The 26,811-nt window shown below is 33.1% G+C and overlaps 1 protein-coding gene, 1 long non-coding RNA gene and 1 pseudogene across 3 annotated transcripts; 2 read left to right on the plus strand and 1 right to left on the minus strand.

Moving 5' to 3' along the window:
* Window positions 1-992: 992 nt before the first annotated feature.
* Window positions 993-5,463, plus strand: LOC124824525 (BTB/POZ domain-containing protein At1g03010-like). 2 transcript variants are annotated; one of them, XM_047296961.2, is made up of 4 exons: window positions 993-1,309; window positions 2,916-2,982; window positions 3,311-4,507; window positions 4,687-5,463. In XM_047296961.2, exons 1-4 carry the CDS (start codon window positions 1,218-1,220, stop codon window positions 5,212-5,214), a joined length of 1,884 nt encoding a protein of 627 aa, XP_047152917.1. In that variant the 5' UTR covers window positions 993-1,217; the 3' UTR covers window positions 5,215-5,463. The 2 variants fall into 2 exon arrangements, with proteins under 2 accessions (XP_047152917.1, XP_087951839.1); XM_088095713.1 differs by lacking the exon at window positions 993-1,309 and adding an exon at window positions 1,646-1,800.
* Window positions 5,464-8,043: 2,580 nt separating this feature from the next.
* On the plus strand, window positions 8,044-9,874 carry LOC148194343 (uncharacterized). The gene is made up of 2 exons (XR_015781669.1): window positions 8,044-8,408; window positions 9,672-9,874. It is a non-coding gene; the product is annotated as an uncharacterized LOC148194343 (long non-coding RNA).
* Window positions 9,875-14,498: 4,624 nt separating this feature from the next.
* LOC124824523 (monothiol glutaredoxin-S1 pseudogene) lies at window positions 14,499-16,404 on the minus strand (annotated as a pseudogene).
* Between the last annotated feature and the right edge of the window lie 10,407 nt (window positions 16,405-26,811).

Genomic DNA, 26,811 nt, shown 5'->3' on the forward strand with positions numbered 1-26,811 from the left:
TGTACTTATTTTTTGGAATGAGAAGCTGTAAAGCCTGTAACTTTGGTTCAGATAAGATTATCAGAGGCAAAGTGATTGAATGAAGTGAAGGTCACACCCACTTAACCAAAGTGTATGAAATTGCAGATTACCTACCAGACTACTCTACCATACAATAAAAATTGATGGTCTCATCATGAATACCAGATCGATGCAATCTTACACCATGATTGTTCCAGCAGTTGTCACATTGAGTAGCTGTGATGATCACATTAGTGTCTGTGTCATGATCTAATGCCAAATATTTATTTAATACGCACACTGTTGGAGTTATTACATTCATCTGTCTCTTGATCCATGTCCTTTTCCTGTTCTCCAGTTCAAAATTACACATGGTTAAGATGTAACATTCTTTTCCGGTTGTTAGTTTTATTTTTTTCGAGTGTCATTTGTTAATTGAAAAGACACGGGGTTAGGAAATTCTGATAATTTGGTTCCTGAGAGGACACAACAACACAGGGTCATTTGTCCTTCTTTTGTGACTTGGACAATGCACTAAACTTCAATAGTCATAGTTTAGGTATGCAAAAAAAAACAGTTGCAGCACTTACAAAAACACTTTAAAGCAATGGAATTGGAAATTTGCATCTTGTAAAATATCCATTACTTTAGTCAATGACATAACACGTACGTAAGTGAGCTAATGATATCTAATATAGCACGGTTCTCATAGTATCATGTTATCCAAGTCATCATTTTAATTTCCACTTTTGTGGTCTTTACACATAATAGGGATTAATTTATGCTAAATTTATGTGTGTAGCTTCGGCTAGCCATTATTACAACTCCCAAAAGCAGTGCAACACATCCGGATTCCTGCAATTTCTTAAGTCAAAAACCTTTAAAATAAAAGAAAACTCCACTTGCTCACTACCTTTCACCGAAAAGTGCAAGCACACCTGTGTTTTCCTTGACTTTAGATTATGTTCATTATAAACAGTCATAAAGTACGTCTCAAAATCACCTCCATCCCTTCATTCCCTCCCTTGGCACTGTATGAGTTCATCTGACTTTAGTTCTCCACAAGAGTCTCCCAAGAGAATGGTGCACACAGTTTTCCAGTGGCTTTGTTTTAGTTAACTGGCATGAATAGAATGCTAGCATATCACTGTCACTTCACTCATAGTGACAATTCTTAGTGGGGTACAGTGGGTTCATAATTGCCAGGTTTTGTTGAAATGGGGGTTGTCACTGTTGGAGAATTAAAGCCTAGCATCTCTGGGAAGAGGACCTTTCGTCCTAGTTCGAGCATAAGGCATGCCACTGAATGGTAAAATATTCTCCATCTTCACTATGAATTTTGTTTTCTTCATTATTTTGGGTATAGTTTTGTTTTGTTTTTCCATAATATTTGCTCTAAATTAGCCTACAAGAAAAGAAAAATGTCTGAAAGTAGTATTTAGCCCATAATTATTGGTGATTTTTCCTTTGCTGAGGCAATGATAATGAATGGGCAAAATGGCAGACATTCACTTCCAGAAATTGATCTAACGACTCATCCTAAACTTAAAAACAAATCCTTTTCTTTTTCATCGTATTGTCGTTTTCAAATATCTATAACTAGATTTTGATCACATAATTGGAATCAAGAGCTCCACGTTATAAAAATATAAAACCATTCATGTGGGTTACCTATCAGTTTAAGCTTTTGGGATTAATGATTTATGACAAGGTATTGCACTGTCCACTTTTGAAGCGCAAATGGCTCCTGATGTTCATGACACTCCAAGGTTTATTTTATTTCTCAGAGGTTTCATTTTGGTGGGTCTAACTGTCCTTTTCCTATAGGATTGTGAAAGTTCAGTTTCTGCATAGGAGCACCACCTGGGAAGCTTTCATTTTGTCTTGTCGTATTGCTCGTGTGTGTGTGCATATCTTTTGTATTCATTCAAATTCCAGTTTCTCACAACTTCTGATCTGACATGGTCCTTTACTCACCACAACCTGTGCATTTTTATGGTAGAAACACTCTTAGGATTGATGGTATAATTTAGGCACTGTGATAGGTAGATAAAGCTGTAACGTGTAACCTTGACTTTGATGTATAGTCCTGTGTTAAGCAGACAACAGTATGGTGCTCCGTGGTGAATGTCCAATCCTGATCTGTCTTCAATGAAAATGCCAATTCATGTTTGTCTGTCAATTATTCTTCTGCTTTTGTTATCTTTAGCTCCTATGGATATGTTTAGATTGGAGAGTTTTGAATGAGTACGGAACTGCTGTAATAATAAGACCTCACCGACTATGGGAAAGTAATATGACATGAGCACAGTTCCCATTTAAGAGCTAGCTTTTGAAATTGAATTGGATCTAAATTTAAATTTTAAAAATACACTAAGTCTATCTTAAAACTATTATTAGGTGTATGGAGTCACCCGTTATTAGATTATTTACACATGTCTAATATTGTAACTTTCAAGTTTGGACACCATAATAGGCTTAGACATTAACAGGACATTGCATGTGTGGCTTAAATGGTTTTCCTTTCTTACATGTGGTGGTCACTGGTCAATGATTTGGAATAATGGGTTCCACAACATAAACAATCGTGCAATATTGAATTGGACTTAAAGGTCGTGTAATCGTATTGTCTGAGGTACTGCTAAAGTAGTCCCACTCATTCTGTATTTATTGAGTTGGGGGCCATTCACACCTACGTACTTGATCTTGGAAGATTACATTGTCTTCGGGTGTGTGGTGTACAATTCAATTCCATCTTGTACATTTCATTGCATATACATGCTGCACCAAAACACTCTTTCTAGTTCTCTCATAATTTCATTTTGGTAGTAATATGCTTAGCAGCAGTTGTTGCTTTACATTGAAATTTCCATGTCTACGCCATGCAATAATTCAGCCAGGTTTGTAAATTACAGGCCGATATCTGATGTCTCTAGTGATCTCACCATTGAAGTAGGAGCTTCAAGCTTTGCACTTCACAAGGTAAAGAAATTACAGGTTGCCTTTCTCATAGGTTACTTCATATTTTGCATACTGATCTTTCACTCTCATGGGTATTTATTTGTTCATAAAGGACATTTTCCTGTGCTGAATATATCAACCATGTGTATCAATATAAATGCTTTTCTTTTTCTGCACCAGTAACCCCTCTGAAGAGAATTTCAAGTTCAACCATAGTACAACAGAGTAGACATTAACAGCTAGAGATAAAATCATGAAAATAGTGCTCTATAATGCATGAATCAGTTAACAAAAGAAGGGGGATTATCATACTGCAAGTTCTAAGTTGTTTAATTTTTTTTTTCTACAGTTTCCTCTTGTTTCTAGGAGTGGAAGGATTCGGAAAATGCTATTAGAAGCAAAAGATTCAAAAGTTTCACGGATAAGTCTCCCAAACGTGCCGGGTGGTGCAGAGGCATTTGAGCTGGCTGCCAAATTCTGTTATGGAATTAATGTTGAGCTCACCCTCTCCAATGTTGCCATGCTAAAATGTGTTGCTCATTTTCTAGAAATGACAGAAGAGTTCTCAGAGAAAAACCTGGAGACACGAGCCGAAGCATACCTAAAGGAAACGGTGCTACCAAATATATCAAACACAATATCTGTTCTTCACCGTTGTGAGACTCTTGTCCCCACTTCAGAAGAGATTAGTCTTGTCAGCAGACTAATCAATGCAATTGCAAATAATGCATGTAAAGAACAGCTCACCACTGGTTTACAAAAGCTGGACCATAACTTCCCTTCTAAAATCATCACAAACATGGAACCCGAAACACCCTCAGAATGGTGGGGGAAATCTCTCAATATTCTTAGTCTTGATTTCTTCCAAAGAGTTTTGTCTGCAGTGAAGTCAAAGGGACTAAAACAAGACATGATCAGCAAAATTTTGATAAACTATGCACATAATTCTCTTCAAGGGATTGTTAGGGATCACCATGCAGTGAAAGGATGTTTTCCCGACTTAGAATTGCAGAAGAAACAAAGAGTCATTGTTGAAGCCATTTCTGGCTTACTACCAACGCAATCAAGGAAAAGCCCGGTTCCAATGGCATTTCTCTCAAGCTTGTTGAAAGCTGCAATAGCTGCATCGGCATCCACTTCTTGCAGATCTGACTTGGAGAGAAGAATTGGTCTACAACTTGACCAGGCAATTCTCGAAGACATCCTAATCCCAACAAATTCACATCAAAATACCCATGGCACCATTTATGACACCGATTCAATTTTGAGAATATTTTCCAATTTTCTCAACTTGGACGAGGAGGACCAAGAGGATAATAATCACTTGAGAGATGAAAGTGAAATGGTTTATGACTATGACAGCCCCGGATCTCCAAAACAAAGCTCAATTCTGAAGGTATCAAAATTGATGGACAACTATCTCGCCGAAGTCGCACTAGACCCAAACTTGTTGCCATCAAAGTTCATCTCCCTTGCTGAACTACTTCCAGATCACGCACGTATTGTGAGTGATGGACTCTATAGAGCTGTTGATATCTTCCTTAAGGTGAAAATTTGCTTCTCCCTTTAACTACCATTCCATTGCACGTCTTATTTCTCTGGTAAACTATACTCTAGTTCCAGCTACCAAGTTGAAGTAAATAATATATACTTTTACAATTAGAAACTGTTAGAAATAATGTAAAACTTTTTTAAACTCAGAATTGAATTGAAGTGTTGTTATAGGTTCATCCAAACATAAAGGATTCAGAGAGATACCGGCTGTGCAAAACCATCGATTGTCAGAAACTGTCTCAAGAAGCGTGCAGCCATGCAGCACAAAATGAAAGGCTACCAGTGCAGATGGCAGTGCAGGTTCTATACTTTGAGCAAATAAGGCTTCGGAATGCCATGAACGGAGGGCACAGCCAATTTTTATTTGGAGGAATGAATGGTCAATTCCCGCATCGTTCAGGAAGTGGTGCAGGAAGCGGAGCCATTTCCCCGAGAGACAACTATGCATCAGTGAGAAGGGAGAACCGAGAGCTGAAGCTAGAAGTTGCAAGAATGAGAATGAGGCTGACAGACTTGGAGAAAGACCACGTTAACATGAAGCAGGAGCTAGTGAGATCTCACCCTGCCAATAAGCTATTCAAATCACTCACCAAAAAACTAAGCAAGCTCAATGCTCTATTTCGGATCAACAGTACCAAGCCAAATGGCTCTGAGAGTCGCTTCCCTTTCCCCAAGAGAAGGCGTCACTCAGTTTCATGACTCAAAATATGTACATATATATTCATGTATAGTAAGATGCATGGCTTGATTGTTAGTCGATAGTATTTTTCTTTTTTTATAGCAATGCTTGCTCCTTGAGGCTGGGATGATGCTCAATTAAACTACTGTCCTCTGGTTGAATTTTTTTTTACAATACTGATAAGTGTAATATCTACAGAGCTAAGCATCTGGGGAGCATAGAACATTCAGAGACATCTCAAACACAATAATTTCATTTCTCTTACATCATTCAGAATGTTCTTCTGCAAGCAAACACGCTTAATATTTAACCAGACACTACTTGTTTAAGATGGGAAAAAAAATCATCAAATGAAGTGCGATACTCGAACTTATAGTTATAGTTGAATATTTAACAATAAAAGATTATCGATCTTGTATTATGACACTCATAATATTTTCCACACAAGGAATGTAATCTTTCATTTATCGGATGAAGCATATTATTTTCTTTGGGAAGTAGTAAAAAAGTCAATAAAAAAAATAGTGAAAAAAATTTGAGTGAAGTCCCTATTATTTTTTATGGGTGTGAAAATAAACTTGATTTATACAGATTAATTTAGTTTGAGTTGTGTTAATTTAATTCAATTGATGGTAAGTAAAAAAGTTTATAATTCGGTTCCATCCATTATAGATCGGTTTATTCTTCCGACTTATTATATGTATAATCAAAGTGAATTTACTACATTAATTTGTTTATGATAATGTAATGACTCATTCCTTTTACCAAACATTATTATAAAAATAAAAAATTAAAATGTCAATTATACAAACCAATCAAACATCCAAATGGTTCAATCACTGTTGAACAATATTTTCATTTTTTAAAAAATTAAATTGTCGACCAGATAATTAGAAATACTAAACGAGTTTAAGTTAGGTTAGAGGTAGATCCATGATCGACCAACCACAACTCTTTTATTATTTTTTTATAATTTTTCATAAGTTTTTTTATTATAATTATTTATTACTTCTAATTATGTAGGTTAACAGTTTGATTTTTTTTTTAATAATAAAATATTGTTAGAAAATGTTTGAATAATTTGGATATTTAATTTTTCTGTTTATTAAATTATTAGATTGACACTTTTGTTTTTAATCATGCTTATGAGATAAATGAATACTATGATTATATTGCTATAAAAAATGAGTCTAATAAAAAATACTTTAATTATAGTATAATAGATATATAAAATATGGTTGACACTTTAGTTTTTAACCATGTTTCATGAAATAAATGAATACTATAATTATATTGCTATAAAAAATGAGTCTAGTCAATAATACTTTAATTATACTATAATAAATATATAAAATAAATTAAAAAAATAAAATATCATTGAATTAACCCACCCAAACCATTAACTTGTGGGAGATTGAATCAAATTACAATTTTTTTATTTATTACAAATTAAATCTTGTTGAGTTGACTCAATTTTAATTTAATCCCATTATAAACAAATTATTTTAACTTTATATAGCTGTAGGAAGATATTATAATATTTTTTATACCACGAGTTGTTTTAATTACATCACGTTTTAATCAAGCACTTATATGAAAAATCAACGCTTTTGAAGGATGACCTAATTTTTCGGCTTTCATTTTTAAGAATGTTTTTTTAACAATTTTTTTTTATAATAGTATGATAACATTTTGGATTAATTTGTTTCAAATATTTTTTTAAAGATAAATTCAAACGGATCAATAAAATAATGAGACATAATATTAGTTAAAAAATTATTATAAAAAAAATTTAAGATATTAAAATCTTTTTATTTTTATAAAATTGATTTTTTTTAAACGTGATGGTTGTGTGAGAGAGAAAAAAAAATCCATCAATCAATTAATATAAACGTGGATTTAATGCATTCGATTTCGTAAAATCTAAACATTAGAATACTTAATTCACATACAGATTTCAATGAAATTATTTATTGAATTAAAACATGTAAGATAACAAAGCTTATCAATCGATTTTAAGATTAATGGAACCGTATGAAAGAAATCTAACGCATAACTTTTAACCCTAAAAGGATTTTTAGTTTTTATAGGATTCTAATATTTTTGTATAGTTAAAACATTTAATTATAAAAAGTATAAAAATGCCCATGTTTATAAGTAGCGTTTTATGTCATTTTTAATTATTATTATGTAAAATTTATTGATAACACTATTTCTAAAGGGACTACAATAAAATGGTAATTATTGATGAATTTTAATCTATAGAAAAAATATGTTAGTAAAACAAACAAAAATTTTGTCAATAAAAGATAAATTTTACTAATAAATTTTAAAAAAGAAATTACTAATGAATTTAGAAATTGAACTATTAAAATAAATATTTGTTGATAATGGATCTATCAATAAATTAGAATTTTTATTATTGACAAAAATATTTATAAAAATTTATAATATTTCTTATTTAAACTTTTACTATGCGGTGATAAAAAAATTTGGTAATTTAATATTTTTAAAATTTGTTGTTGATGATGACTTTCTTTTCCTTCAATAAATCTACCCAAAATTGATTGTTTTTGAAAATTTATTAGTAATTTAATCGTTTTAAAATTCATTGTACTACTACAAAATTGGTTATAAATAACGTTTAACAGTGCTTTTTTTAAATAAACATTATCTAATGTGGGGAACAATAGATAATATTGATTTAGAAAAATGTTATCTAAATCTATTACAATAACACTCGCTATCTATAGATAATTAATATTATTTTTTAGTGTTTTTTAAAAAAGAAACGCTACCTTTAAAAAAAATTTAAAAAGAGATTTCCAGTTCTTTTGGTCTTCATGCCCTCTTACGTTTCTCTTTTGAGCTTTTTTTTACCCTTAAGTCAAAATTTTCTCCTTTTTCCTAAATTTTCAGTTTCTTTCCCCTAAATTTTTAGTTTCACATCGTTCGTATTTGCCCCCAAATTTCTGTTTGTGGTTGCCTCCAAATTTCAATTCGCGTTCGTCCCATTAAGGCCTAACAAAAACATCTCTTCCTCTTTACTCACACTCTAGTGTCAGCTACCTCTTCTCTTCCGAATTGAAATTATTTTCCATCGAAGTTCTTTCTTCTTAGTTCTTCCTTAATCTTACGAGTTGCGCACTCCTTTTGTTAGGGCTTGCTATGACCGTTTCCGTCGTCGATGAGGACAATCTGCCTCCGATCTCAAGTAAGCCCTTCCTCTGCTAGTCTTGCTCTCTATCCCCTGTTTTAATTCATTTATCTTTATAGTATGGCCTCTATCAGATTCATTGCTTAGAATTTTGTTCGACAATAGTTCGAATTTGGTGTGTTCCGGAACTTGTGGTTTTGGGTGGATGTAATTTTAGTTTGGTATCTGTTTTTATGAATTCTGTGAGTTTTATGTGGAATCGAAAGAAGCCCATCTAGAATGTTGGTGACAAGACCTGTTTCAATGGGAGGAAGGATGTTTTTGGTTGTTGGGGTGAGGTTCTGGAAAACATTGATTGATTGTGTAACTGGTTTCATTGACGAAGTTAATTGTTCATTATGGATTGTAGTGGTTGGATTAATGTAATATAATATTGGGTTTTACTTTATTCTCTTTATTCATTGGTTGCATGTTTGTGATTGTTTGATTCTGAATTTTTGGGTTTGTTTCAAGTTTGTGGATGGAGGCGTTCTTACGATTTTCGAGTTCATTTTTTGGTGTGTGATGACCTCGATATATATTGGATCCTTGATTGCATCTGCTGTTTCAATTCTTTTGATGTTAATTGCATTGATTGGGGTACTCTTTATAGCTTCACACAGGTGCAATGATTCACGAATATGGTTGTGTTGTTACTTTTGTTTTGATAGATACACGAGGGCAGGACTTGTCTTTCCTATTATAATCAATGTAGGTGATATAGCATTATCAAATTCCAAGTCTATCAACATGAACTTAAGTGGGAAGATATCTATTGGACAAGGATCATTTTAATAGAATGGGATGTGTAAGAGTTCTAAGGGAGATTCTTAATGGTTATATCAAAGTGTTGTTAGTATGAACAGAGACCTTAGTCTTGGGAGTAATCCTGACACTCTAATGATCATTCATTCTCAAGTAGAGAGGATTGATATACATGGTGAAAGTAGTAGGAGGTCTTAGTCTAGGTGTTTTCAGTATGACCTAAGACCGGTACAAACTAAACTTATGAGTGTGGTAAATGGCTTCGCAAAGCAGTAAAGGCCACCACAAGTGCACAACTCGTCATAGCTCGACATTCATACTAAATCCAGATAGTCCAGTCTAATCTTGGCATGTTTAGGATGATTGGATTGCTTTATATGAAATGTGATTCATGTGTGAAATGTTCAAGTATAATATGAATTGTTTTGTATCACTAGCTTACCCTTTTGTTTGTGTTTTGTTGAATGTTTTTGTGCATTATTGTTTTGGCTATGATCATTTGGTGGGTGTGAGCAGAGGGTGACGAGGTATCTGTGGAGCAGACTTTGATGGAAGGATGACTAATGTTTAGTCTTATCTATACTAGTTAGATGTACATAGTTTTGTTCTAGTTGGCTTGTATATAAAGTTAAATTTATAACATTAAATTCATAGTATGTTTTGTATAACTATAATGAAACTTTTATTCCTAGTTATGTTAACGGTTGTAGTTTATTAAATATGTGATAGCTCATTTATAGTTTAATACTATATAATTGGGAGGTTACAATATTTTCTATAAAATTCACCAATAATTTTGCTAGTCAAATGTACACTATTTTTTTCTTGTTAAATTTGACAAAATATTTGTTTGGAATTAATTGGAGATGAGTAAGAAGAAAAAGAGAAAATGACAACAAGGAGGAAAAGGAAAAGAAAAAAGAGAGTGATGAGTACGAGGAGGAAGAGAATAATGAAAGGATGCAACAATCACTAGTAAAAAACAACTTTTTACCGCGCTTAATACGCTTCGGTTTTGAAAAAATCGAAGCATATCAAAACGCGGTGGTGTTTTTGTAATTAACTGGAACTTATATGCTTCGGTTACTAAGGAACCGAAGCCTATGAAGTATATTGCCTCGGTTATCTCAACCACCCGAAACATAAAACTCTCTGCTCTCTGCAAATTAGACTGGATCATACTGGATGCTTTTCTATGAAGGGGATACCACTTCGGTTCTTTGTAGAACCGGTGCCTAAACGTATAAAAGTCTGAGCATTTGGCTTTTGATTTGACAAATGTCTGCGTCAACTTTTTTTTAGTTGTTTAGGCCTCGAGTTTAACATGAAACCGAGGTAATATCTGTATGGTTTATTGTAAAAAAGGGTTTACCCTTCTTCTTCCAGCAGAGCGACCTCCCACTTCTTTCTCTTCCCCGAGTGCGACCTCCCCCACTTCTTTCTCTTCCCCGAGTGCGACCTCCCCCTTCCTTCTCATTGCTTTCTTTCTTTCTTCTTCCTTTCTTGCAAACAAACCAGGAGGATCATCAATGGCACTACAATGGCGGCGAAGGAACGACAACGACGCGGCTAGGGTGTGGCGAGGGTGCGACAAAAGGGCACGGCGAAGAACGGCGACGACGCGACATCATGAGGGTTGTAGCGGCGCTGCCTCCACAAGGGTTCCATCTCCATCGTTTCCACAAATCCCTCCTGGTTCCAAAATTAGGGTTCTTCAGATGGGGAAAGGGGAAAAACATTACGCCTTCTTACTCCTGCGCCGCTGTGGAGAGGATGGAGGTGCGACCATGGATGGCAGCTTAAGGAGTTCGCGATTCAAGCCCATGGTTCGCGAATCGTAGCGGCGCCGTTTTGGGTTCTCTTATGGTGGTCTGGTTGCGGAGCGGAAAGGGAAATCTTGGGTTGGGATTTTGAAATTGGGTTTCTGAAATTGAGAAACTTGAGTCTCTGTTTTGATCGTGGTTGGGATTTTGTGCTATTGTTAGGTTGGGAGTTTTGTTCGAACACAGATTTTGGAAAAACTTTGGAGTTTGAGAGACACTAGAGAGCAATGCAGTTTTAACAGAAGAGAAAAGCCTGTTAATCACGTTGTGCAGATGGCTATGTACCTCTGTATTGGGGAATTACTGCTGATGGCTATGTAGCATTTGCTGATGATGCAGATTTGCTTGAAGGTGCTTGTGGCAAGTGACTTGCTTCTTTCCCACAAGGTGCTTAACTCACCATTCCCTTTAATTTCTTCTCAATGTGTTAAGAATAAAACACTTCCTTTAATTGCTCAAACTCTTGCTCTCTAATTGGATAGGATGTTTCTACTCCATAGCTGTTGGAGGATTGATGTGTTATGAAATTCCTTTGTTGCTTTGGAGAAATAACCACTGTAATGAGACATAGGAATGGAGTACCTTAGTTCTATCAGTATTTTTCTTATCAGCACTTGGTTCTATCTGTGTACATTAGCGCTTGTCAATCTAATAAAAACTCCTCTACTTTTAAATTTCCTTCTACCATTCTATATTCAAAATTTCTAAACAACAAAAAATCCAAAATTACAGCATGGTCCAGTACAGGCCTAAAATATGAAAAAAAAAACACATTACTACCTCGGTTACGTAAAAACCCGAGGCATAATCCTATCATGTTTTGACTCGGTTCATACTCGATGCATAAAACCTACCTCTTTTTACCTCACCTGTATATGCTTCGGTTGTAAAACTGGTGTCTATAAGCAAAAGTAACCGGTGTCATTTCCTCTTACTGTACTAGTGAATGATAATCGTGGAGGTGACTATGACAACAATAATCATGGGGTGATGATGTTACCACTAATCTCGGAAGTGGGACGTCAACCGTAAAAGAGAAGAAGAGAGAGAAGAAGAAGGAGAGAAAAGAAAGGAGGAGTTGGAGGTAATTAATATGGTTGTGATAGTGACAAAAATAACAACAAATGTAATGATATTTACCCTCAATGATTATCAATGATTAAAATATATCGATAACTATTGACAAATTTTCTTATCCAATTATATAATTTATTGACGAACATTTTAATAACAAATTTTAACGGTTAATAAATTATCTCATTGATAAATTTTTTTTCTCTAAATGAAATTTCAAAATCAAATAAAGAAAGATAAAAAAAATCAAGTTAAAGATAACAAAAAGAATTTTATTATCATTCCATTAATGTTTGCAGAAGTTCACGAAGAAAACGATATTATTAAAATAGTTGAATTATAAAACAACTTTATTCTTATAACATGACATGTTGGACTTTTTTTATTGAAAAAATTAAAATTAAATAAATAATAAGGAATATTACATTTTTGTGAATGAATTTATCAGAATGTCTACGGGACTGGGAATTCCTAGTGGAGTCGAATTCTTTAAAAATATTTTTATTATTTTAGCTGACCTTCATCGAAAGGCAGGACGTCGTATCGCAGCCATTCAATAGGCCCGTTTTAGAGATGACGGCGTCGTTTGCAGCGTATTGAAGAGAAATTTAGGTTCATCCACTACCTCCTGTGTTTAAAGATTCCTTCTTGCCACTTGTATATGTTTACAAAGACATTTTCTTTTATATGCTTCACTCTCTCCCAATCTCCAATGGCATGTGTTTTGTTATGTTATAATCAAGGGCTGGACCATGTGGAGAACTAATTGTTGCATGCATTTTAATATATTTGTAAGTCATACACTCATTTTAAGCCAATCAATCTATTCCAACCGTCACACCAATTTTTTACATTTTTATTCATTCCATTTTGTAAAATATCACTAACAATAATTTTATGAAGTGTGATCTATGATCTTTAACGTAAATTTCTTAGAATACAGGAATTTTTTAAATTTTATGAAAAAAGTAAAACTCTTTTTAAAAGAGTAAAAACTTCTTAGAATTTTCTAAAATATATATATATATATATATATATATATATATATATATATATATATATATATATATATATATCAAAAGATATATAAGAAAACGAGATAAAAGAAAAGAATAAGAAAATGTTAGAGATTACATTACAAAGATGTTAAGTTTTGTAATTAAAATTTAATAATAAAAAAAATTTAGTAAATAAATTTTTTTATGATTTCATAATGTAGTATGATTTGTAGTATACACTTGAAATCATTTATATGACCACATGTATGAGATCTTGACATTATTCTAGAGTACTCATGAATAGTGGGTATACCCATGACCTAGTAATGACAACACAACAATAACAACAAATATTGTGAAAGCATATTGTGATTGATAGACCGCTAACACATGCTAAGTATTTTGGTTCATATAACTTCCTATATCAAGTACATTGTGTGTTAGTTTCTATTGGTTCATATTGATTTTTATATCAACTCTAATGCATTACATCCTATATATGAGACATAGAATGTTTTTCTTTTTTCATTCTTTTTATCTTTTTCAATATGTGTGAGATTGTTGGAAAACAGAGTTTCACAAAAGATAATTCTGCCTCCTTCCTTATGAACCCTAGAGGAGTCATTCCTTTTTTCTTCAGCTTTGATATAGTTGTCGCACATCTCGATTTTCATTCTGGTGAGCTTTAATTGCAAGGATCGAAAGCCACTTTCATCTAATTATTCTTTTGCAAGTTGTTTGGAGGCTTTAGCCGCAAGATGTGCGTCCATTTTCTACAACTCACAAGGTTCACCTCCTCTGCAAGTCACAAGATTCATATGTGAAGGTCGTAATTTTTATCCATTTCTAACATTTATGAATAAAGGCTTATGCTCACCTCCGAAAGCACACTTTCGCACTCTCTTTTCTTCTCTCTTATTCTCTTATCTATCTTATATTTTCGTTCAGAAAATTCGGAGTATTTTTTATTCTTTTAAAAAAAGTTTTACTTAATTATAAGAGATTCTTGAAAAATTTAAGAAATTCCAGTTGTATGTTCGAAAGTTTTGCACAACACAATGCAAATAAGTTCTTAATGTTAGTGAATCTACACACATTGGAAAATTATTGTTTGTGATTATTGTAAGCATTTTACAAAAGTATTATTTCTATATTTGTGAATTACACAACCTATGTAATACCACTTATTAACTTTTAATTTTTGCCTCATATATGTGTGTTATATGTATGGCATTGATTTAATAAGGTGGTTCTTCTTAGCACTTTGAAAAAATTGTGGTTGAAAGGTATTTAAAGGTGGTAGGTTAAGTTCCTATCTAAAATCTAGTTAACATTGCTGAATACTTGGTGATATTATTTATTTATTTATCATATGTATATGCTGAAGCTCAATTATTGTTGGCCCTTCCAACAAAACTGAAAGGTACTCTGGCATATGCGCTTGTAGAAATTAGTGCAGATCAAAAGTAACTGGTGGGTAGTGCGAGGTCAGTTCTTGGCATCACAGTGGGGACTAGGATTCCTCGACATCTGGTTCTGCTTGTGAACGCGATGTTTCTATACATTTTCTTTTGTCTTTTCACTGTGACCATTCTATCAAGATCTCTCACTTATACACCGAGGAATATGTATGAGAAAGCTACACTATGATATCTTCCTCTTTGACAGATATATCAGTGTTTTGGTGTCCTGCAACCTCCTTATTAAGAAGAATTTGAGGTAGATGAGGAAAATTTTCTGTATAACATGTTGATTCACTTCGTTGCTAAACTAATTGGGTGTAGAAACTATTTCATGCAATGCACATAAATAACAGTCTTGCACAATGGAAGGGATTTATAGCGACTCTTGTTTGTTTATTCATCTATTGGTTACACTCTAAGAAATCTTCAGGGAGTAAACATACACAAATTATTAACACACATATTTACATGATCTATCATTTTTTTATACATATTTCAAATTCAAATTCCCTGCCTAGTTTTTCTTACCCTATTTATTTTTTCTTTCTAAGGAGCTTTCATTTTTTAAGTCTTGGATTATGATTTGAAGAAAAGTAAGTTGTTTCTCATAACTTTTGCTCAAATAATATTGTTTGGATTCGTAAAAGAAAATAAAATACACTATGACTTGTTCATCAGTTTGGTTTAATAACTAAAATTCATCACTAATCTTGTACTTGAATTGAGAAACCTTGCTTTTGATAAGATGTGCATGCCTTGGCCCATGGTCAAGTCAGGCATATACTTGACTTACATTACACAAAAATTGAGAATGAAATTGCGCACTACAATAAGAAGCGAAGAATTAAGAGTAGGAACAGACTAGAAGAAGCTCTGTCACTAAAGCTGATGTATAGTTTTGATAGCTAGGCTAGGAACTAAATAGAAACATTATTAGGTTTAAGAAGACTAGGGCCTCCAAAGAAATATAGCTCCAGCACTTAAAAGCAACTGGGCAAGCTGGTTCTGGACGTTGAGCCTTATGAGTTCGTCAGCACCACCTATAAATCGTTGTCCAATGAACACTGCTGGTACAGTTGGGCGACAACCCAGCTGAATCAGTGCCCTTTCTATTTGCTCCCCATTTGCCATTTTGTCAACCTCTATATCGGTACGGTTGGCACCGAAGCTGCGTATGAGAGCCTTCACAGAATGGCAAATGCAGCAAGTGCTCTTGCTGAAGATCACCACTGGCTTGTCAGCATACAAAGATGCCAGCAAGTCCATTGCTGCAAAATCTGACTATTTTAAAGCTTAACTCTTAACTATGGTAGAAGGGACTTGAAGAATTTTTTATTTGCTCTGTTGAAGTTGAGCTCCTGAGAAGGTCTATTTATATTAGTTTCAGCTGGTTTATTCTGGTAGCTGTGCAAGCAGAATAACATCTAAAAAAAGGTTCTAAAAGTTTTGTGGTTAGTGGATTCCTATTATGGTCTCCTCTTTGTATCCAACCCATGATCGTGGCTATGTTAAGTTTATAGCTCTATGCCGATAAAAAAAAAACGGTTTTTTAGTCACTAGCTTATTGTTAAAAACAACTGCAGGGAAATTTAGCACCCTGGATTTGAGAATGTAGCAACATCTATACCATGTTTGCCTTTGTCTTTTGCTAAAGAGAGACTCGTGTTAGAAGCTACACAGAGTAGGAAATACTGAAAAATTATAGAAAAGATGTTTGGAGGGAGAAGATACTGATTAAAGATAATAGATGCCTGATATCGTAGGCATATTTTTGTTAATCTAGCCCAAACATGTCACTAAAATATCCAATATGATCGCATAGAAAATGGGAACAGAAAACGCTACTCTTGCGTGCCCACAAAATTTTCCAATTTTCACACGTTGTACTATTATGCAGGGGAAGATGCTGAGAAGATGTTCTTCGTTTTAGAGCATATGAATTTTACCCAACAGTGGCAAACTTGGCAGAAGCCTGTGGCATATTCCTACCAATCAGTCCTCCAATGAGTGGTAGTAGTATATTATTTAGTTATTTAACCAAATAAATATTATTTACTTGCCAAGTTATTTAGGTAACTTTATAAGGATCCATCACCCTTTTTTAGGCATCTTTTGTTTATTATCATTGGAAACTTTTCCAGACAACTTTAATCTCACACAGAAAGCCTGATGAAAATATAGGTTAAATTCTTTTTAGGAAACTCTTTTCTATGCAATGTAATTATTGAAACTTGTGTTATTTTAATCAAAACAAGTACATTTTTCCTTGGAGTTCTTTATGTTTAAACTTGCAATCTGGGGAGATTTTCAATTTGAATGCATTAACTTTAGATATAAAAGAAAACTAATTCTAATAAAGATAATGATTCCATCGAAAACATTTTTATAATTATTTTCAGAAATTAATTTGATCTTTGAAATGCATTGTAAAGTTCATTCATTTCATTAGAATGATATGGATCCAGTATGATAAGACATAAGTGGAATTAGACATCAATGAAAAACATTTATAAATTAAGCACTTAAAGTATAACATGGAGATATTAGGTAATGTGGGATTAAAGTAATGTGAAAAATATAAAGATCAATTAAAATAAATCATTGAAGATAGAATAAAAGTTTAAACATTAATGTCCACAATTAATTGATAAGTGTGATAAATACTTATTATTTATGTTTATTTTTAATCTTATATTTGTATTTATTCATTATTATATGATTTTTTCATGGGAAGATTTAAATTTTTTTATTTCTTTCAAGTTAAATATAATGTGTTTTTTTTAAGATTATTGTGTAGGAAAATTGATATCTAAAAAAGATCGGAGGATTTCTTACCAGGACATTTTTTCTCAACCATAATTCGCTCATCACTCAATCCTGATACTTGTCGAACAAGTATGTTGTCTCGCTTAGTGAATGTCTAAGCTTGCTCAAGGGTAAGTTAATTTCTAAAAGTGGTTATTATGTTGTGAAGGAAAGAAAAAAAGGAAGTTTCGGTGTGTGGAAACACATAAAAACTTGAATTTTCGGTCAAAGACAATTCTAGGGCATCAAAACTCCATTCAATTTGCCCATTTCATCCAACTTGTATGTTCTAGAGGCATAAAAGTAGTTAAACTTTCATTTCATCATCATCATCATTAACAACAACGTTTGTATCACTCCTCACTAAGATGTAGGCCTACCCATAGGCCAAGGAATCCGAGCTGCAAATTGGCTCCTTGTCATAAGAGCATCGTTAAGAAAATCAAGGATACCAAGAGACAATTGATATATGTTGTCCATCAGGGACACCTGGCCTTACCGAAAAGCTTGTTGCCCTAACCACATGTCCTCCTATTAAGCAAACATCTCGGTCATTGCAGCCTCAAAGGTATCTTCAAAGTAGATGAGGCTCGAGCAGAATGAGATTAGCTACCAGGTCGAGATGCAAAAGCAGGTGGTGGAAGATTCAAAGCGCACATCTCAACCCTGTAGACACAATTCTTGGTGATGAACTTGTTGTTAATGCTAGGCTAAAGTTGTAGTCCCACAACAGAATCAGAAAGCACATTATGGTCCTTACAAAGTGTAATAATGAGGGTAGGAAATCTAAGCTTACATAAATCATTATCAACAATGAGAGCGATTTCTTATGAGATATGAAGCCCCATATCCATATTAACCCTAGTCAATATCCCATAAATCAGATAAGGATGTTCTAGGTTGATGACAAACGTGTAAGTGTTAGGAATGAGATTAGCAAAAGAGAATGAACTCTACATACGAGCCAAGGAATTAAGGTGCTTCCTTAGGATTCAGATTGGTGTACCATTAACACCTAGTTGATAACCATACCCAGGAATGCATAGAATGGCTGCTATTAGGTCATGATCAGGATGACCACTCATGAAGGTACCAAGAACGTAAGGACTGAAAGGAAAAGTTTGTATAAATATATTCAATGTTTTCCTATCAAAGAAAACACCTTGGCTTAACGAGGCATGTTTCTCTCTAGATCATGAGCATTAGCATAACACTCCTAAACCAACACCTCGTCTATTCATTAAGGAGATTCCCTATGACTCTAAATTGATCAAACTCCCTAAGATTAAGGAGTTTTATGTTAATGCCCACGATCTAAAGGAAGCATTGTCCCCTTTGATAGGAAGACATTAAACATATTTATGAGAACTTCTCCTTTCAGTAATTACCCTCTATGTTCCTTCATGAGTGGTCATCCTGATCATGATCTGATAGTAGCCATTGTGTGTTATTTTGGATATGGTTATCAGTTGGGTGTTAACGAATCCTAAGGAAGCACCTTAATTCCTTGGCTCAGATATGGAGTTCTTTCTTTTTTGCCAATCTCAATGCCAACACTCACACGTCTAACATAAACTTGGAGGATTCTTATATAATTTATAGGATAATGACTAAGATTGATATGGATGTGAGGGCTCACATGCCACAGGAAATCGCTCTCTAAGTTTAGATTTCTTACCTTCATTACTACACTTTGTAAGGACTACAATATGCTTTCCAATTCTATTATGCGACTACAACTTCAGCCTACCATTAATAACAAGTTCATCACCAAGAACTGTGTCAGTAGGGTTGAGATGTCTGCTTTGAATCCTCCACAACTTGCTCTTGTATCTTGAGTTGGAAACTCATCTCTTTCTGCTCGAGCCTCATCTGCTTTTGAAGATAACTTTCAGGCTACAATGAACAAGATGTTTGCTCGACAAGAGGACATGTGGTTAAGACAATAGGCTCTTCGGCAAGGCCAAGTGTCCCTAATGGAAAAACTGCATCAATGTCTCATGGTATCCTTGATTTTTCTGACAAGGAGCCAATTTAAGGCTCAGATTCGTTGGCCTGAGGATAAACGTGCATCTTAGTGGGGTGATGCAAATGTTGTTGTTAAAGATGATGATGTTGGTTATGATAAAGTTCTTAGTTTTTGTTGTTTATAAACTTTGTTTTAATATGCAGTATATTTTAGGTTATGTGAGTCTATTTTATATGGAGTTTCTTAAATGTAAAGCATTATGATCTTGGTCCATATGATTTTGCATTATCTTTGATTATTTTCCTACAAATTCTAGAATGAGGAAACATGTGTATGTGGTTGAGATTTGATTCATTCCTCATCTCGTGATTGAATATGACCTAATGATTGTGTTAGAATTATAGGACTAAGATATCTCAACCAAGAGGGGAGGTGAATTGGTTTAAAACTAGTTTTACCCTTCTTGAAAATCTCTAGTGTATTAAATTATTTTTATAAGAATATTATTAAGGTTCTTGTTCTCCAATAATGATTTACAATTGTTCTTTTCCCTCAGAAGAATATTATTACAATGAATGTTGTGCTTGGAATAAGAATCAAACCCATTTATATAGCAAAAACATAATGCTGACAATTTTAATCGATTAAGTAAATAACTTAATCGATTAAAACAAAAAATTTAGCTTCTTGATTTGTATTTTTAACACACTTACCAATATAGAAATTTTAATTGATTAGGTAAATAACTTAATCGATTAAAATAGTGAACAGGCTTCCTAATTTGCATATTTAATAGATTTAATAATCAATTAATAACTTGGTTCTACAACACATGCATTTTAACAGATTTTATCAATTATCAAGAACATTTAAACATCATAAAAAGCAAATTAACCTGATTTGGAGCATCGTCAAAATTGTTTAGGTCCCTTTGTCAACAAATTGGATGTATGAATGTTGAGAGAATGTGTTAGAATTTGAGAGACATTTTGGAAAGTTTTCTTTGATATGAAGTTGACTTTTGCATGATTATTTGAATGCATACATACACTTGGTTAGGGATGAAAAAGGAAATTGTTTGTTTTTATGAGCTAAATCTTATTGGCCAAATAGCTAACCTTTGTGCATAATAGAAAACCATTTGTGAACCCACTTTGAGCATTGATATTTTGTTTTTCTACCCTAAGCCTTTGAAAAGTTATCTTGCTTAACACCTTAGAAGAGAACAAGCAATATGTTGTGAACATGGGTATGGTTGAGATTAAGTTTGGGAGAAAGATGATTGAGAGTAAGAAGTAAATGGATTGAAAATATTTGAATGTGAGGATTGAATTTCTAACAATATTTGTTTAAACAAAAGAATAAAACAAAGACAAAATAATGAAAAGGGTGACCGAAATGGAAAGTTTAAGGTTGAATAATGAAAAAAATATGGTGTATGATTTTGTTTTGTATATGGGAATTGAGGATGATCATGAGTGATATATTCATATAGTTGGTTTCCTCTTCTTTAAGTGGTGACTTTGAATTCATGAAAAATCATAATTCTTGTAGCCAAGTCAAGTTTCAACCTAAGAAAAGCCTTTTGATCTAATCATTTGTGTGTGAAGTGTGTGAATGACATGATGGGCAAAAGTTGATGAAGTAGTTGTATGACATGCTTTTTGGGAGAATGTATTTGATAAACACATATGAGAGAAAACATTTTTGTGATGAGCTTTGATAATTCTTTTATTTGGTTGTCATATTTCATGCTAGGGTTGAGGTTGTGAGTTGATAAATGCACCATGCCATGTCTTTTGGATTTTTAGAAATGCAAGTGAATTTTCTTTGTTCTGTGTAGAGTCATTATGTTAAAAGATCATATGTTTCTTTGTTTATATTATGTAGTTATAAGGATAATGACTTTGTTTTGTTTGTTAGATATCCTTTTCACGAGGACATGAAAAAGTACAAGTATCGGGGAGTTGATAAGTGTAATAAATACTTACTATTCATGTCTATTTTGAATCTTATATTTGTATTTATTCATGTATTATGTGTTTTTCTTGTGGGAAGATGTATTTTTTTTTCTGTTTCTTTCAAGTTAAATATAATGTGTTTTTCTTTTAGATTATTGCGTAGGAAAATTGACTTTTGAAGAAGATTGGAGGATTGCCTTCTAATCATTTGTGTGTGAAGTGTGTGAATGACATGATGAGCAAAAGTTGATGAAGTAGTTGTATGACATGCTTTATGTGAGAATGTATTTGATAAACACATATGAGAGAAAACATTTTTGTGATGAGCTTTGATAATTCTTTTATTTGGTTGTTATATTTCATGCTAGGGTTGAGGTTGTGAGTTGATAAATGCACCATGCCATGTCTTTTGGATTTTTAGAAATGCAAGTGAATTTTCTTTGTTCTGTGTAGAGTCATTATGTTAAAAGATCATATGTTTCTTTGTTTATATTATGTAGTTATAAGGATAATGACTTTGTTTTGTTTGTTAGATATCCTTTTCACGAGGACATGAAAAAGTACAAGTATCGGGGAGTTGATAAGTGTAATAAATACTTACTATTCATGTCTATTTTGAATCTTATATTTGTATTTATTCATGTATTATGTGTTTTTCTTGTGGGAAGATGTATTTTTTTTTCTGTTTCTTTCAAGTTAAATATAATGTGTTTTTCTTTTAGATTATTGCGTAGGAAAATTGACTTTTGAAGAAGATTGGAGGATTGCCTTCTAATCATTTGTGTGTGAAGTGTGTGAATGACATGATGAGCAAAAGTTGATGAAGTAGTTGTATGACATGCTTTATGTGAGAATGTATTTGATAAACACATATGAGAGAAAACATTTTTGTGATGAGCTTTGATAATTCTTTTATTTGGTTGTTATATTTCATGCTAGGGTTGAGGTTGTGAGTTGATAAATGCACCATGCCATGTCTTTTGGATTTTTAGAAATGCAAGTGAATTTTTTTTGTTCTGTGTAGAGTCATTATGTTAAAAGATCATATGTTTCTTGTTTATATTATGTAGTGATAGACTACGCTCCGAGGAGAAGACAGAACTTGAGCGATTTGGATTCCTCGAGGCATCCTGGACATTGATGCACAACGGAAAGAAGCAAAGGAAGCAAATGAGGCAGTAGAAACAACTGAAGAACTAAGAACCCTAGGTTTGGAGGTTTGTTCGGTGGAAACTCTAGGGATGGAGGTAGGAGAGGGTTTAATCGGTGGAGAACATAGATCGAAGGTGAAATGGTGCTAGAATAAAGTTTCAATCGGTGAAATCACTAAGATGAGGCATTTAACCGGTAGAGATGAAGGTAAACAAGGATTCAATCGGTCAAGAGACACATAAGGGAAAGGTTCGAGTAAACCCTAGTAGATGAGGGTTAGGTCTGAGCGAGTGAGTTTGAAAGGTAGAAGAAAGGCTTACGGTTTGATGCTGTGATGGTGGATCTGTGAGGAAAATGGTTGATGGAGGAGGCGCTCTCGTGGAAGAAAATGCGAGAACAAAAATATTCTCTCGAATGTTTGCGAGAGAGGAAAATGATGATGTGGTGCGAGGAGTTTGATGCGGATCAGAGGAAGTGACGTGGCTGATAGGATAGCTGACGCGTGCCAAGTGCATACACCGATTGAGGGAACCACGTTGATATGGAGGAGTGATAATTTGAAGTGTAAATGGGAAAATGAAGACGGAGAGTGAATGGAAGGTGGCTGGGGAGAATCCATTGGATTCTCCGGCCTTGACTTTCAAGGGTGAATTGGTTCTGGAGTCATGTCTACAGAAATGCAATTCAATATTCTCAAAAGTGCCTTAAGGGAGGTGGTAGCATGTCTATATATAAGACTAACAGTCCCTCCTATCTATCACATACCTAACACCTTTTACACATGCTTTAATAAAAATAAAAGAAATACTACACTAAGATAATTGGGCTTGGGCCCGTCTATCATGTAGTTATAAGGATAATGACTTTATTTTGTTTGTTAGATATCCTTTTCACGAGGACATGAAAAAGTAAAAGTCTCGGGGAGTTGATAAGTGTAATAAATACTTGCTATTCATGCCTATTTTGAATCTTATATTTGTATTTATTCATGTATTATGTGTTTTTCTTATGGGAAGATGTAATTTTTCTGTTTCTTTCAAGTTAAATATAATGTGTTTTTCTTTTAGAATATTGCGTAGGAAAATTGACTTTTGAAGAAGATTGGAGGATTGCCTTCTAATCATTTGTGTGTGAAGTGTGTGAATGACATCATGTGCAAAAGTTGATGAAGTAGTTCTATGACATGCTTTTTGTGGGAATGTATTTGATAAAAACGTATGAGAGAAAACATTTTTGTGATGAACTTTGATAATTATTTTATTTGGTTGTCATATTTCATGCTAGGGTTGACGTTGTGAGTTGGTAAATGCACCATGCCATGTATTTAGGATTTAGAAATGTAAGTGAATTTTCTTTGTTCTGTGTAGAGTCATTATGTTAAAAGATCATATGTTTCTTTGGTTATATTATGTAGTTAAGAATAATGACTTTGTTTTGTTTGTTAGATATCCTTTTCATGAGGACATGAAAAAGTACAAGTCTTGGGGAGTTGATAAGTGTAATAAATATTTTTAATCTTATATTTGTATTTATTCATGTATTATGTGTTTTTCTTGTGGGAAGATGTAATTTTTTTTGTTTCCTTCAAGTTAAATATAATGTGTTTTTCTTTTAGATTATTGCGTAGGAAAATTGACTTTCGAAGAAGATTGGAGGATTTCCTTCTAAGACATTCTTGTTGAGCCATAATTTATTCGCTCAACGCCTAGTCCTGATAATTTCTCAACGAGTATGTTGTCTCACTTAGCGCGACAGAACCATTGAAAGCGAAACAAAAGTTGTTTCTCGCCTAGTGTAGGTCTAAGCTGGCTTAGCAAGAAGTTAATTTATGAAAGGTGTTAATATGTATTGATGGAAAGAAAAAAAGGAAGATCTAGTGCATGGAAACACAAAGAAACTCATATTTTTTGTCAGAAGGGATTCTAAGGTATTAAAACTTCATTCAATCAATCAATTTCATCTAACTTGTATGTTCTAGATGCATAGGAGTAGTTAAACTCCCATTTCATTAGGATTAGATGTAATGAGTTCATACTTGATGTATATTTTCTAATACAATATAATTTCATTCTTGTTCATATGTTCTATCTAGATTATTTATGTGTATGATGGAATATCATGCTATCTCAAAGTATCTAATCATTAAGAAATGAATTAGATCTTGGAAATAGATGGAACACCCAACTAGTTTTTATCTAGGAATAGATTCAATAACTTGGTCATTCTAGATATTTATTCTTAATGTGAATTGTATGTTAATTTGACTAAAGAATTAATAATTTAATATATAGATTTAGAACTTGTTCATAAGGAATTATGATTAATATGCTTTTGATGTGAATGTTTGAAAGAGATAAAAATATATTGTATAAATTATTGCATTGTTTTGGTTCATAAAATCTAATCTTTAGTACAAAAACAGCGTATAACGTCACACGTTCAACATCCAACCACTGAATAACCAACGTTAAAAATGACTGGTGATAGTTTTGTAACTAAATGCAATTATTAAACGTCGTTTAGAATTGTAATTCGACGTAAAAGGATATAAAACGTCAAATGCCACATAGTTTGACGTCAAAAGGTTAGTGAATTCAATAAAAATTTGAGCGGGAGATTGAAAATCCATTCACTTTATCTTAGCGCAAGAGACGCTCTTCTCTTCTTAAACTTTTCTCGAACGAAGTTTGACGACCATCACATGTAATCTTTCTTTCATTTGATGCAAATGCATGTGAATTAACTACTTTATGTATGATTTTCGTTTGTTTTGACCGATTATTTTCGTGCTCTTGTCCTTCAAAGGTGCATTATGCTTTCTCTGTCACTGGTGACAACACTTTATTCCGACGAACCCACCTTTTGAAGGTTAATTTTCGTTTTTGTTTTGAAGAACTTATTTTTTGAACTTGTTTGTTGTTTTTTTTTTTGTTGAACTTATTTGTTGTTGTTTGGTTGAACTTGTTTGAACTTACTTGTTGTTGTTGTTTGATTGAACTTGTTTGTTGTTGGTTATTGTTGTTTGTTGTTGATACTACACTACACGTTCATAGTTCTTGCTTTATAAAATACCAAAAACTGAAATTTATTATTTTTTCTACTTTTCAGGTCTCGTAGAGTTGTAAAAAAGGATCATAATTAATTACAAAAAACAAAAACAAAATTGATTAACATTGTATATTGACAAAAATCGACTTTAAGTTAACATCGTATATTGACAAAATTCGACGTTAATTTAACGTCGAATTTTTTAAATCGGATGTCAATTTAACGTCTCCTGATATGACGTCGTTCGCGAATTCGCCATTAAAAGTCCAAAATATTCGACGTTATACGCGATTTTTGTACTAATGAATCCTGATGAAGCTTTTAAATCAAATTATAACTCTTATAATTTTGTTGTTTGAATATATTAACTTTAGGATAATAAAGACTAAAAAGAAAGTGCAATTTAATATATTTGTAACATTTAAAATTTAAATCAAATTATTGTAATACTTAATTAAAAGTTTTAACAACATAAATCAAGATGCATAGATGATAAAAAATTTATATTTAAAATAAAAAATATAAACTAATTTTCGCAAACCCATATAAACTAATTCTTTTTCTGGTTCTATGACGTGATTAACTAAATAGGCTAATTTATTTAAGTTAGGCAATTTGTATCAAATAAGCGTCTAAGTGATGTCAGTTTGATATAAAATATTACATAATTTAGCATTAAATAAATTATGAAATATGTTTTAAAAAATAAAGTAAAATCTAAAAAAATTATCCAATTTCAAATAAATTAGCTAATTGAATTATCGTGTCATCACAACTGTTAAAGTTTGATGATAAATTAGTAATTGGAAGTAGGATTACCCGTTTTTCAATTGTTTACACCAAATTGATAAATTAAAACTGTGTTAAATCGTTTATATTTTAAATGTATAGATCCAGCAATTTAATTATGAAAACTTACTGTTTTGGTATGGATGTTTTCCAGTGTGTCTTTGTTGCTTCTAAATGTCTGGGACGCTCGCTTTTCCTTAATTGTTGTCGTTCATGCTCCTTCAGCTCGTACCGCTCGTCTACTTTCGCTAAAGGAGGGGGAGGTACCTGCGAAGATACTCTGACGCTTAAGTCAGATGTGAGTTATGGAGCCTCAGCTCTCAAGAAAGTGATTATAATATCACCCTAGAATATTATCTAGAGTCTCTAGAACGTAGAGGGAACGTACCTGGACTTTTGCCCTGTCATTGTATTTATAGGCCAATAAAAATAACCTTACCTAAAAATTTGGTTAGTTACTTATAAATATCTTAACCGCTTAAAATATCTAAGATATTTTATCCAATAAATATCTTACTATACATGGCCCCCAAGTCCGAGTTAACCGTTCTGTTTTATGGACGTGGTAACTATA

Source organism: Vigna umbellata, chromosome 8, assembly GCF_029865625.1.
Source record: "Vigna umbellata cultivar VRB3 chromosome 8, Vumbellata_1.0, whole genome shotgun sequence".
Classification (NCBI taxonomy): Eukaryota; Viridiplantae; Streptophyta; class Magnoliopsida; order Fabales; family Fabaceae; genus Vigna; species Vigna umbellata.

Bases quoted from the DNA above. Each gene is read 5' to 3' on its own strand.
- LOC124824525 (XM_088095713.1), top strand. From the start codon at position 1,661: ATGTGGGTTACCTATCAGTTTAAGCTTTTGGGATTAATGATTTATGAC. The intron at 1,801-2,915 runs GTGGGTCTAACT...TGTAAATTACAG, and splicing joins TTCTCAGAGGTTTCATTTTG to GCCGATATCTGATGTCTCTA. The intron at 2,983-3,310 runs GTAAAGAAATTA...TTTTTTCTACAG, and splicing joins CAAGCTTTGCACTTCACAAG to TTTCCTCTTGTTTCTAGGAG.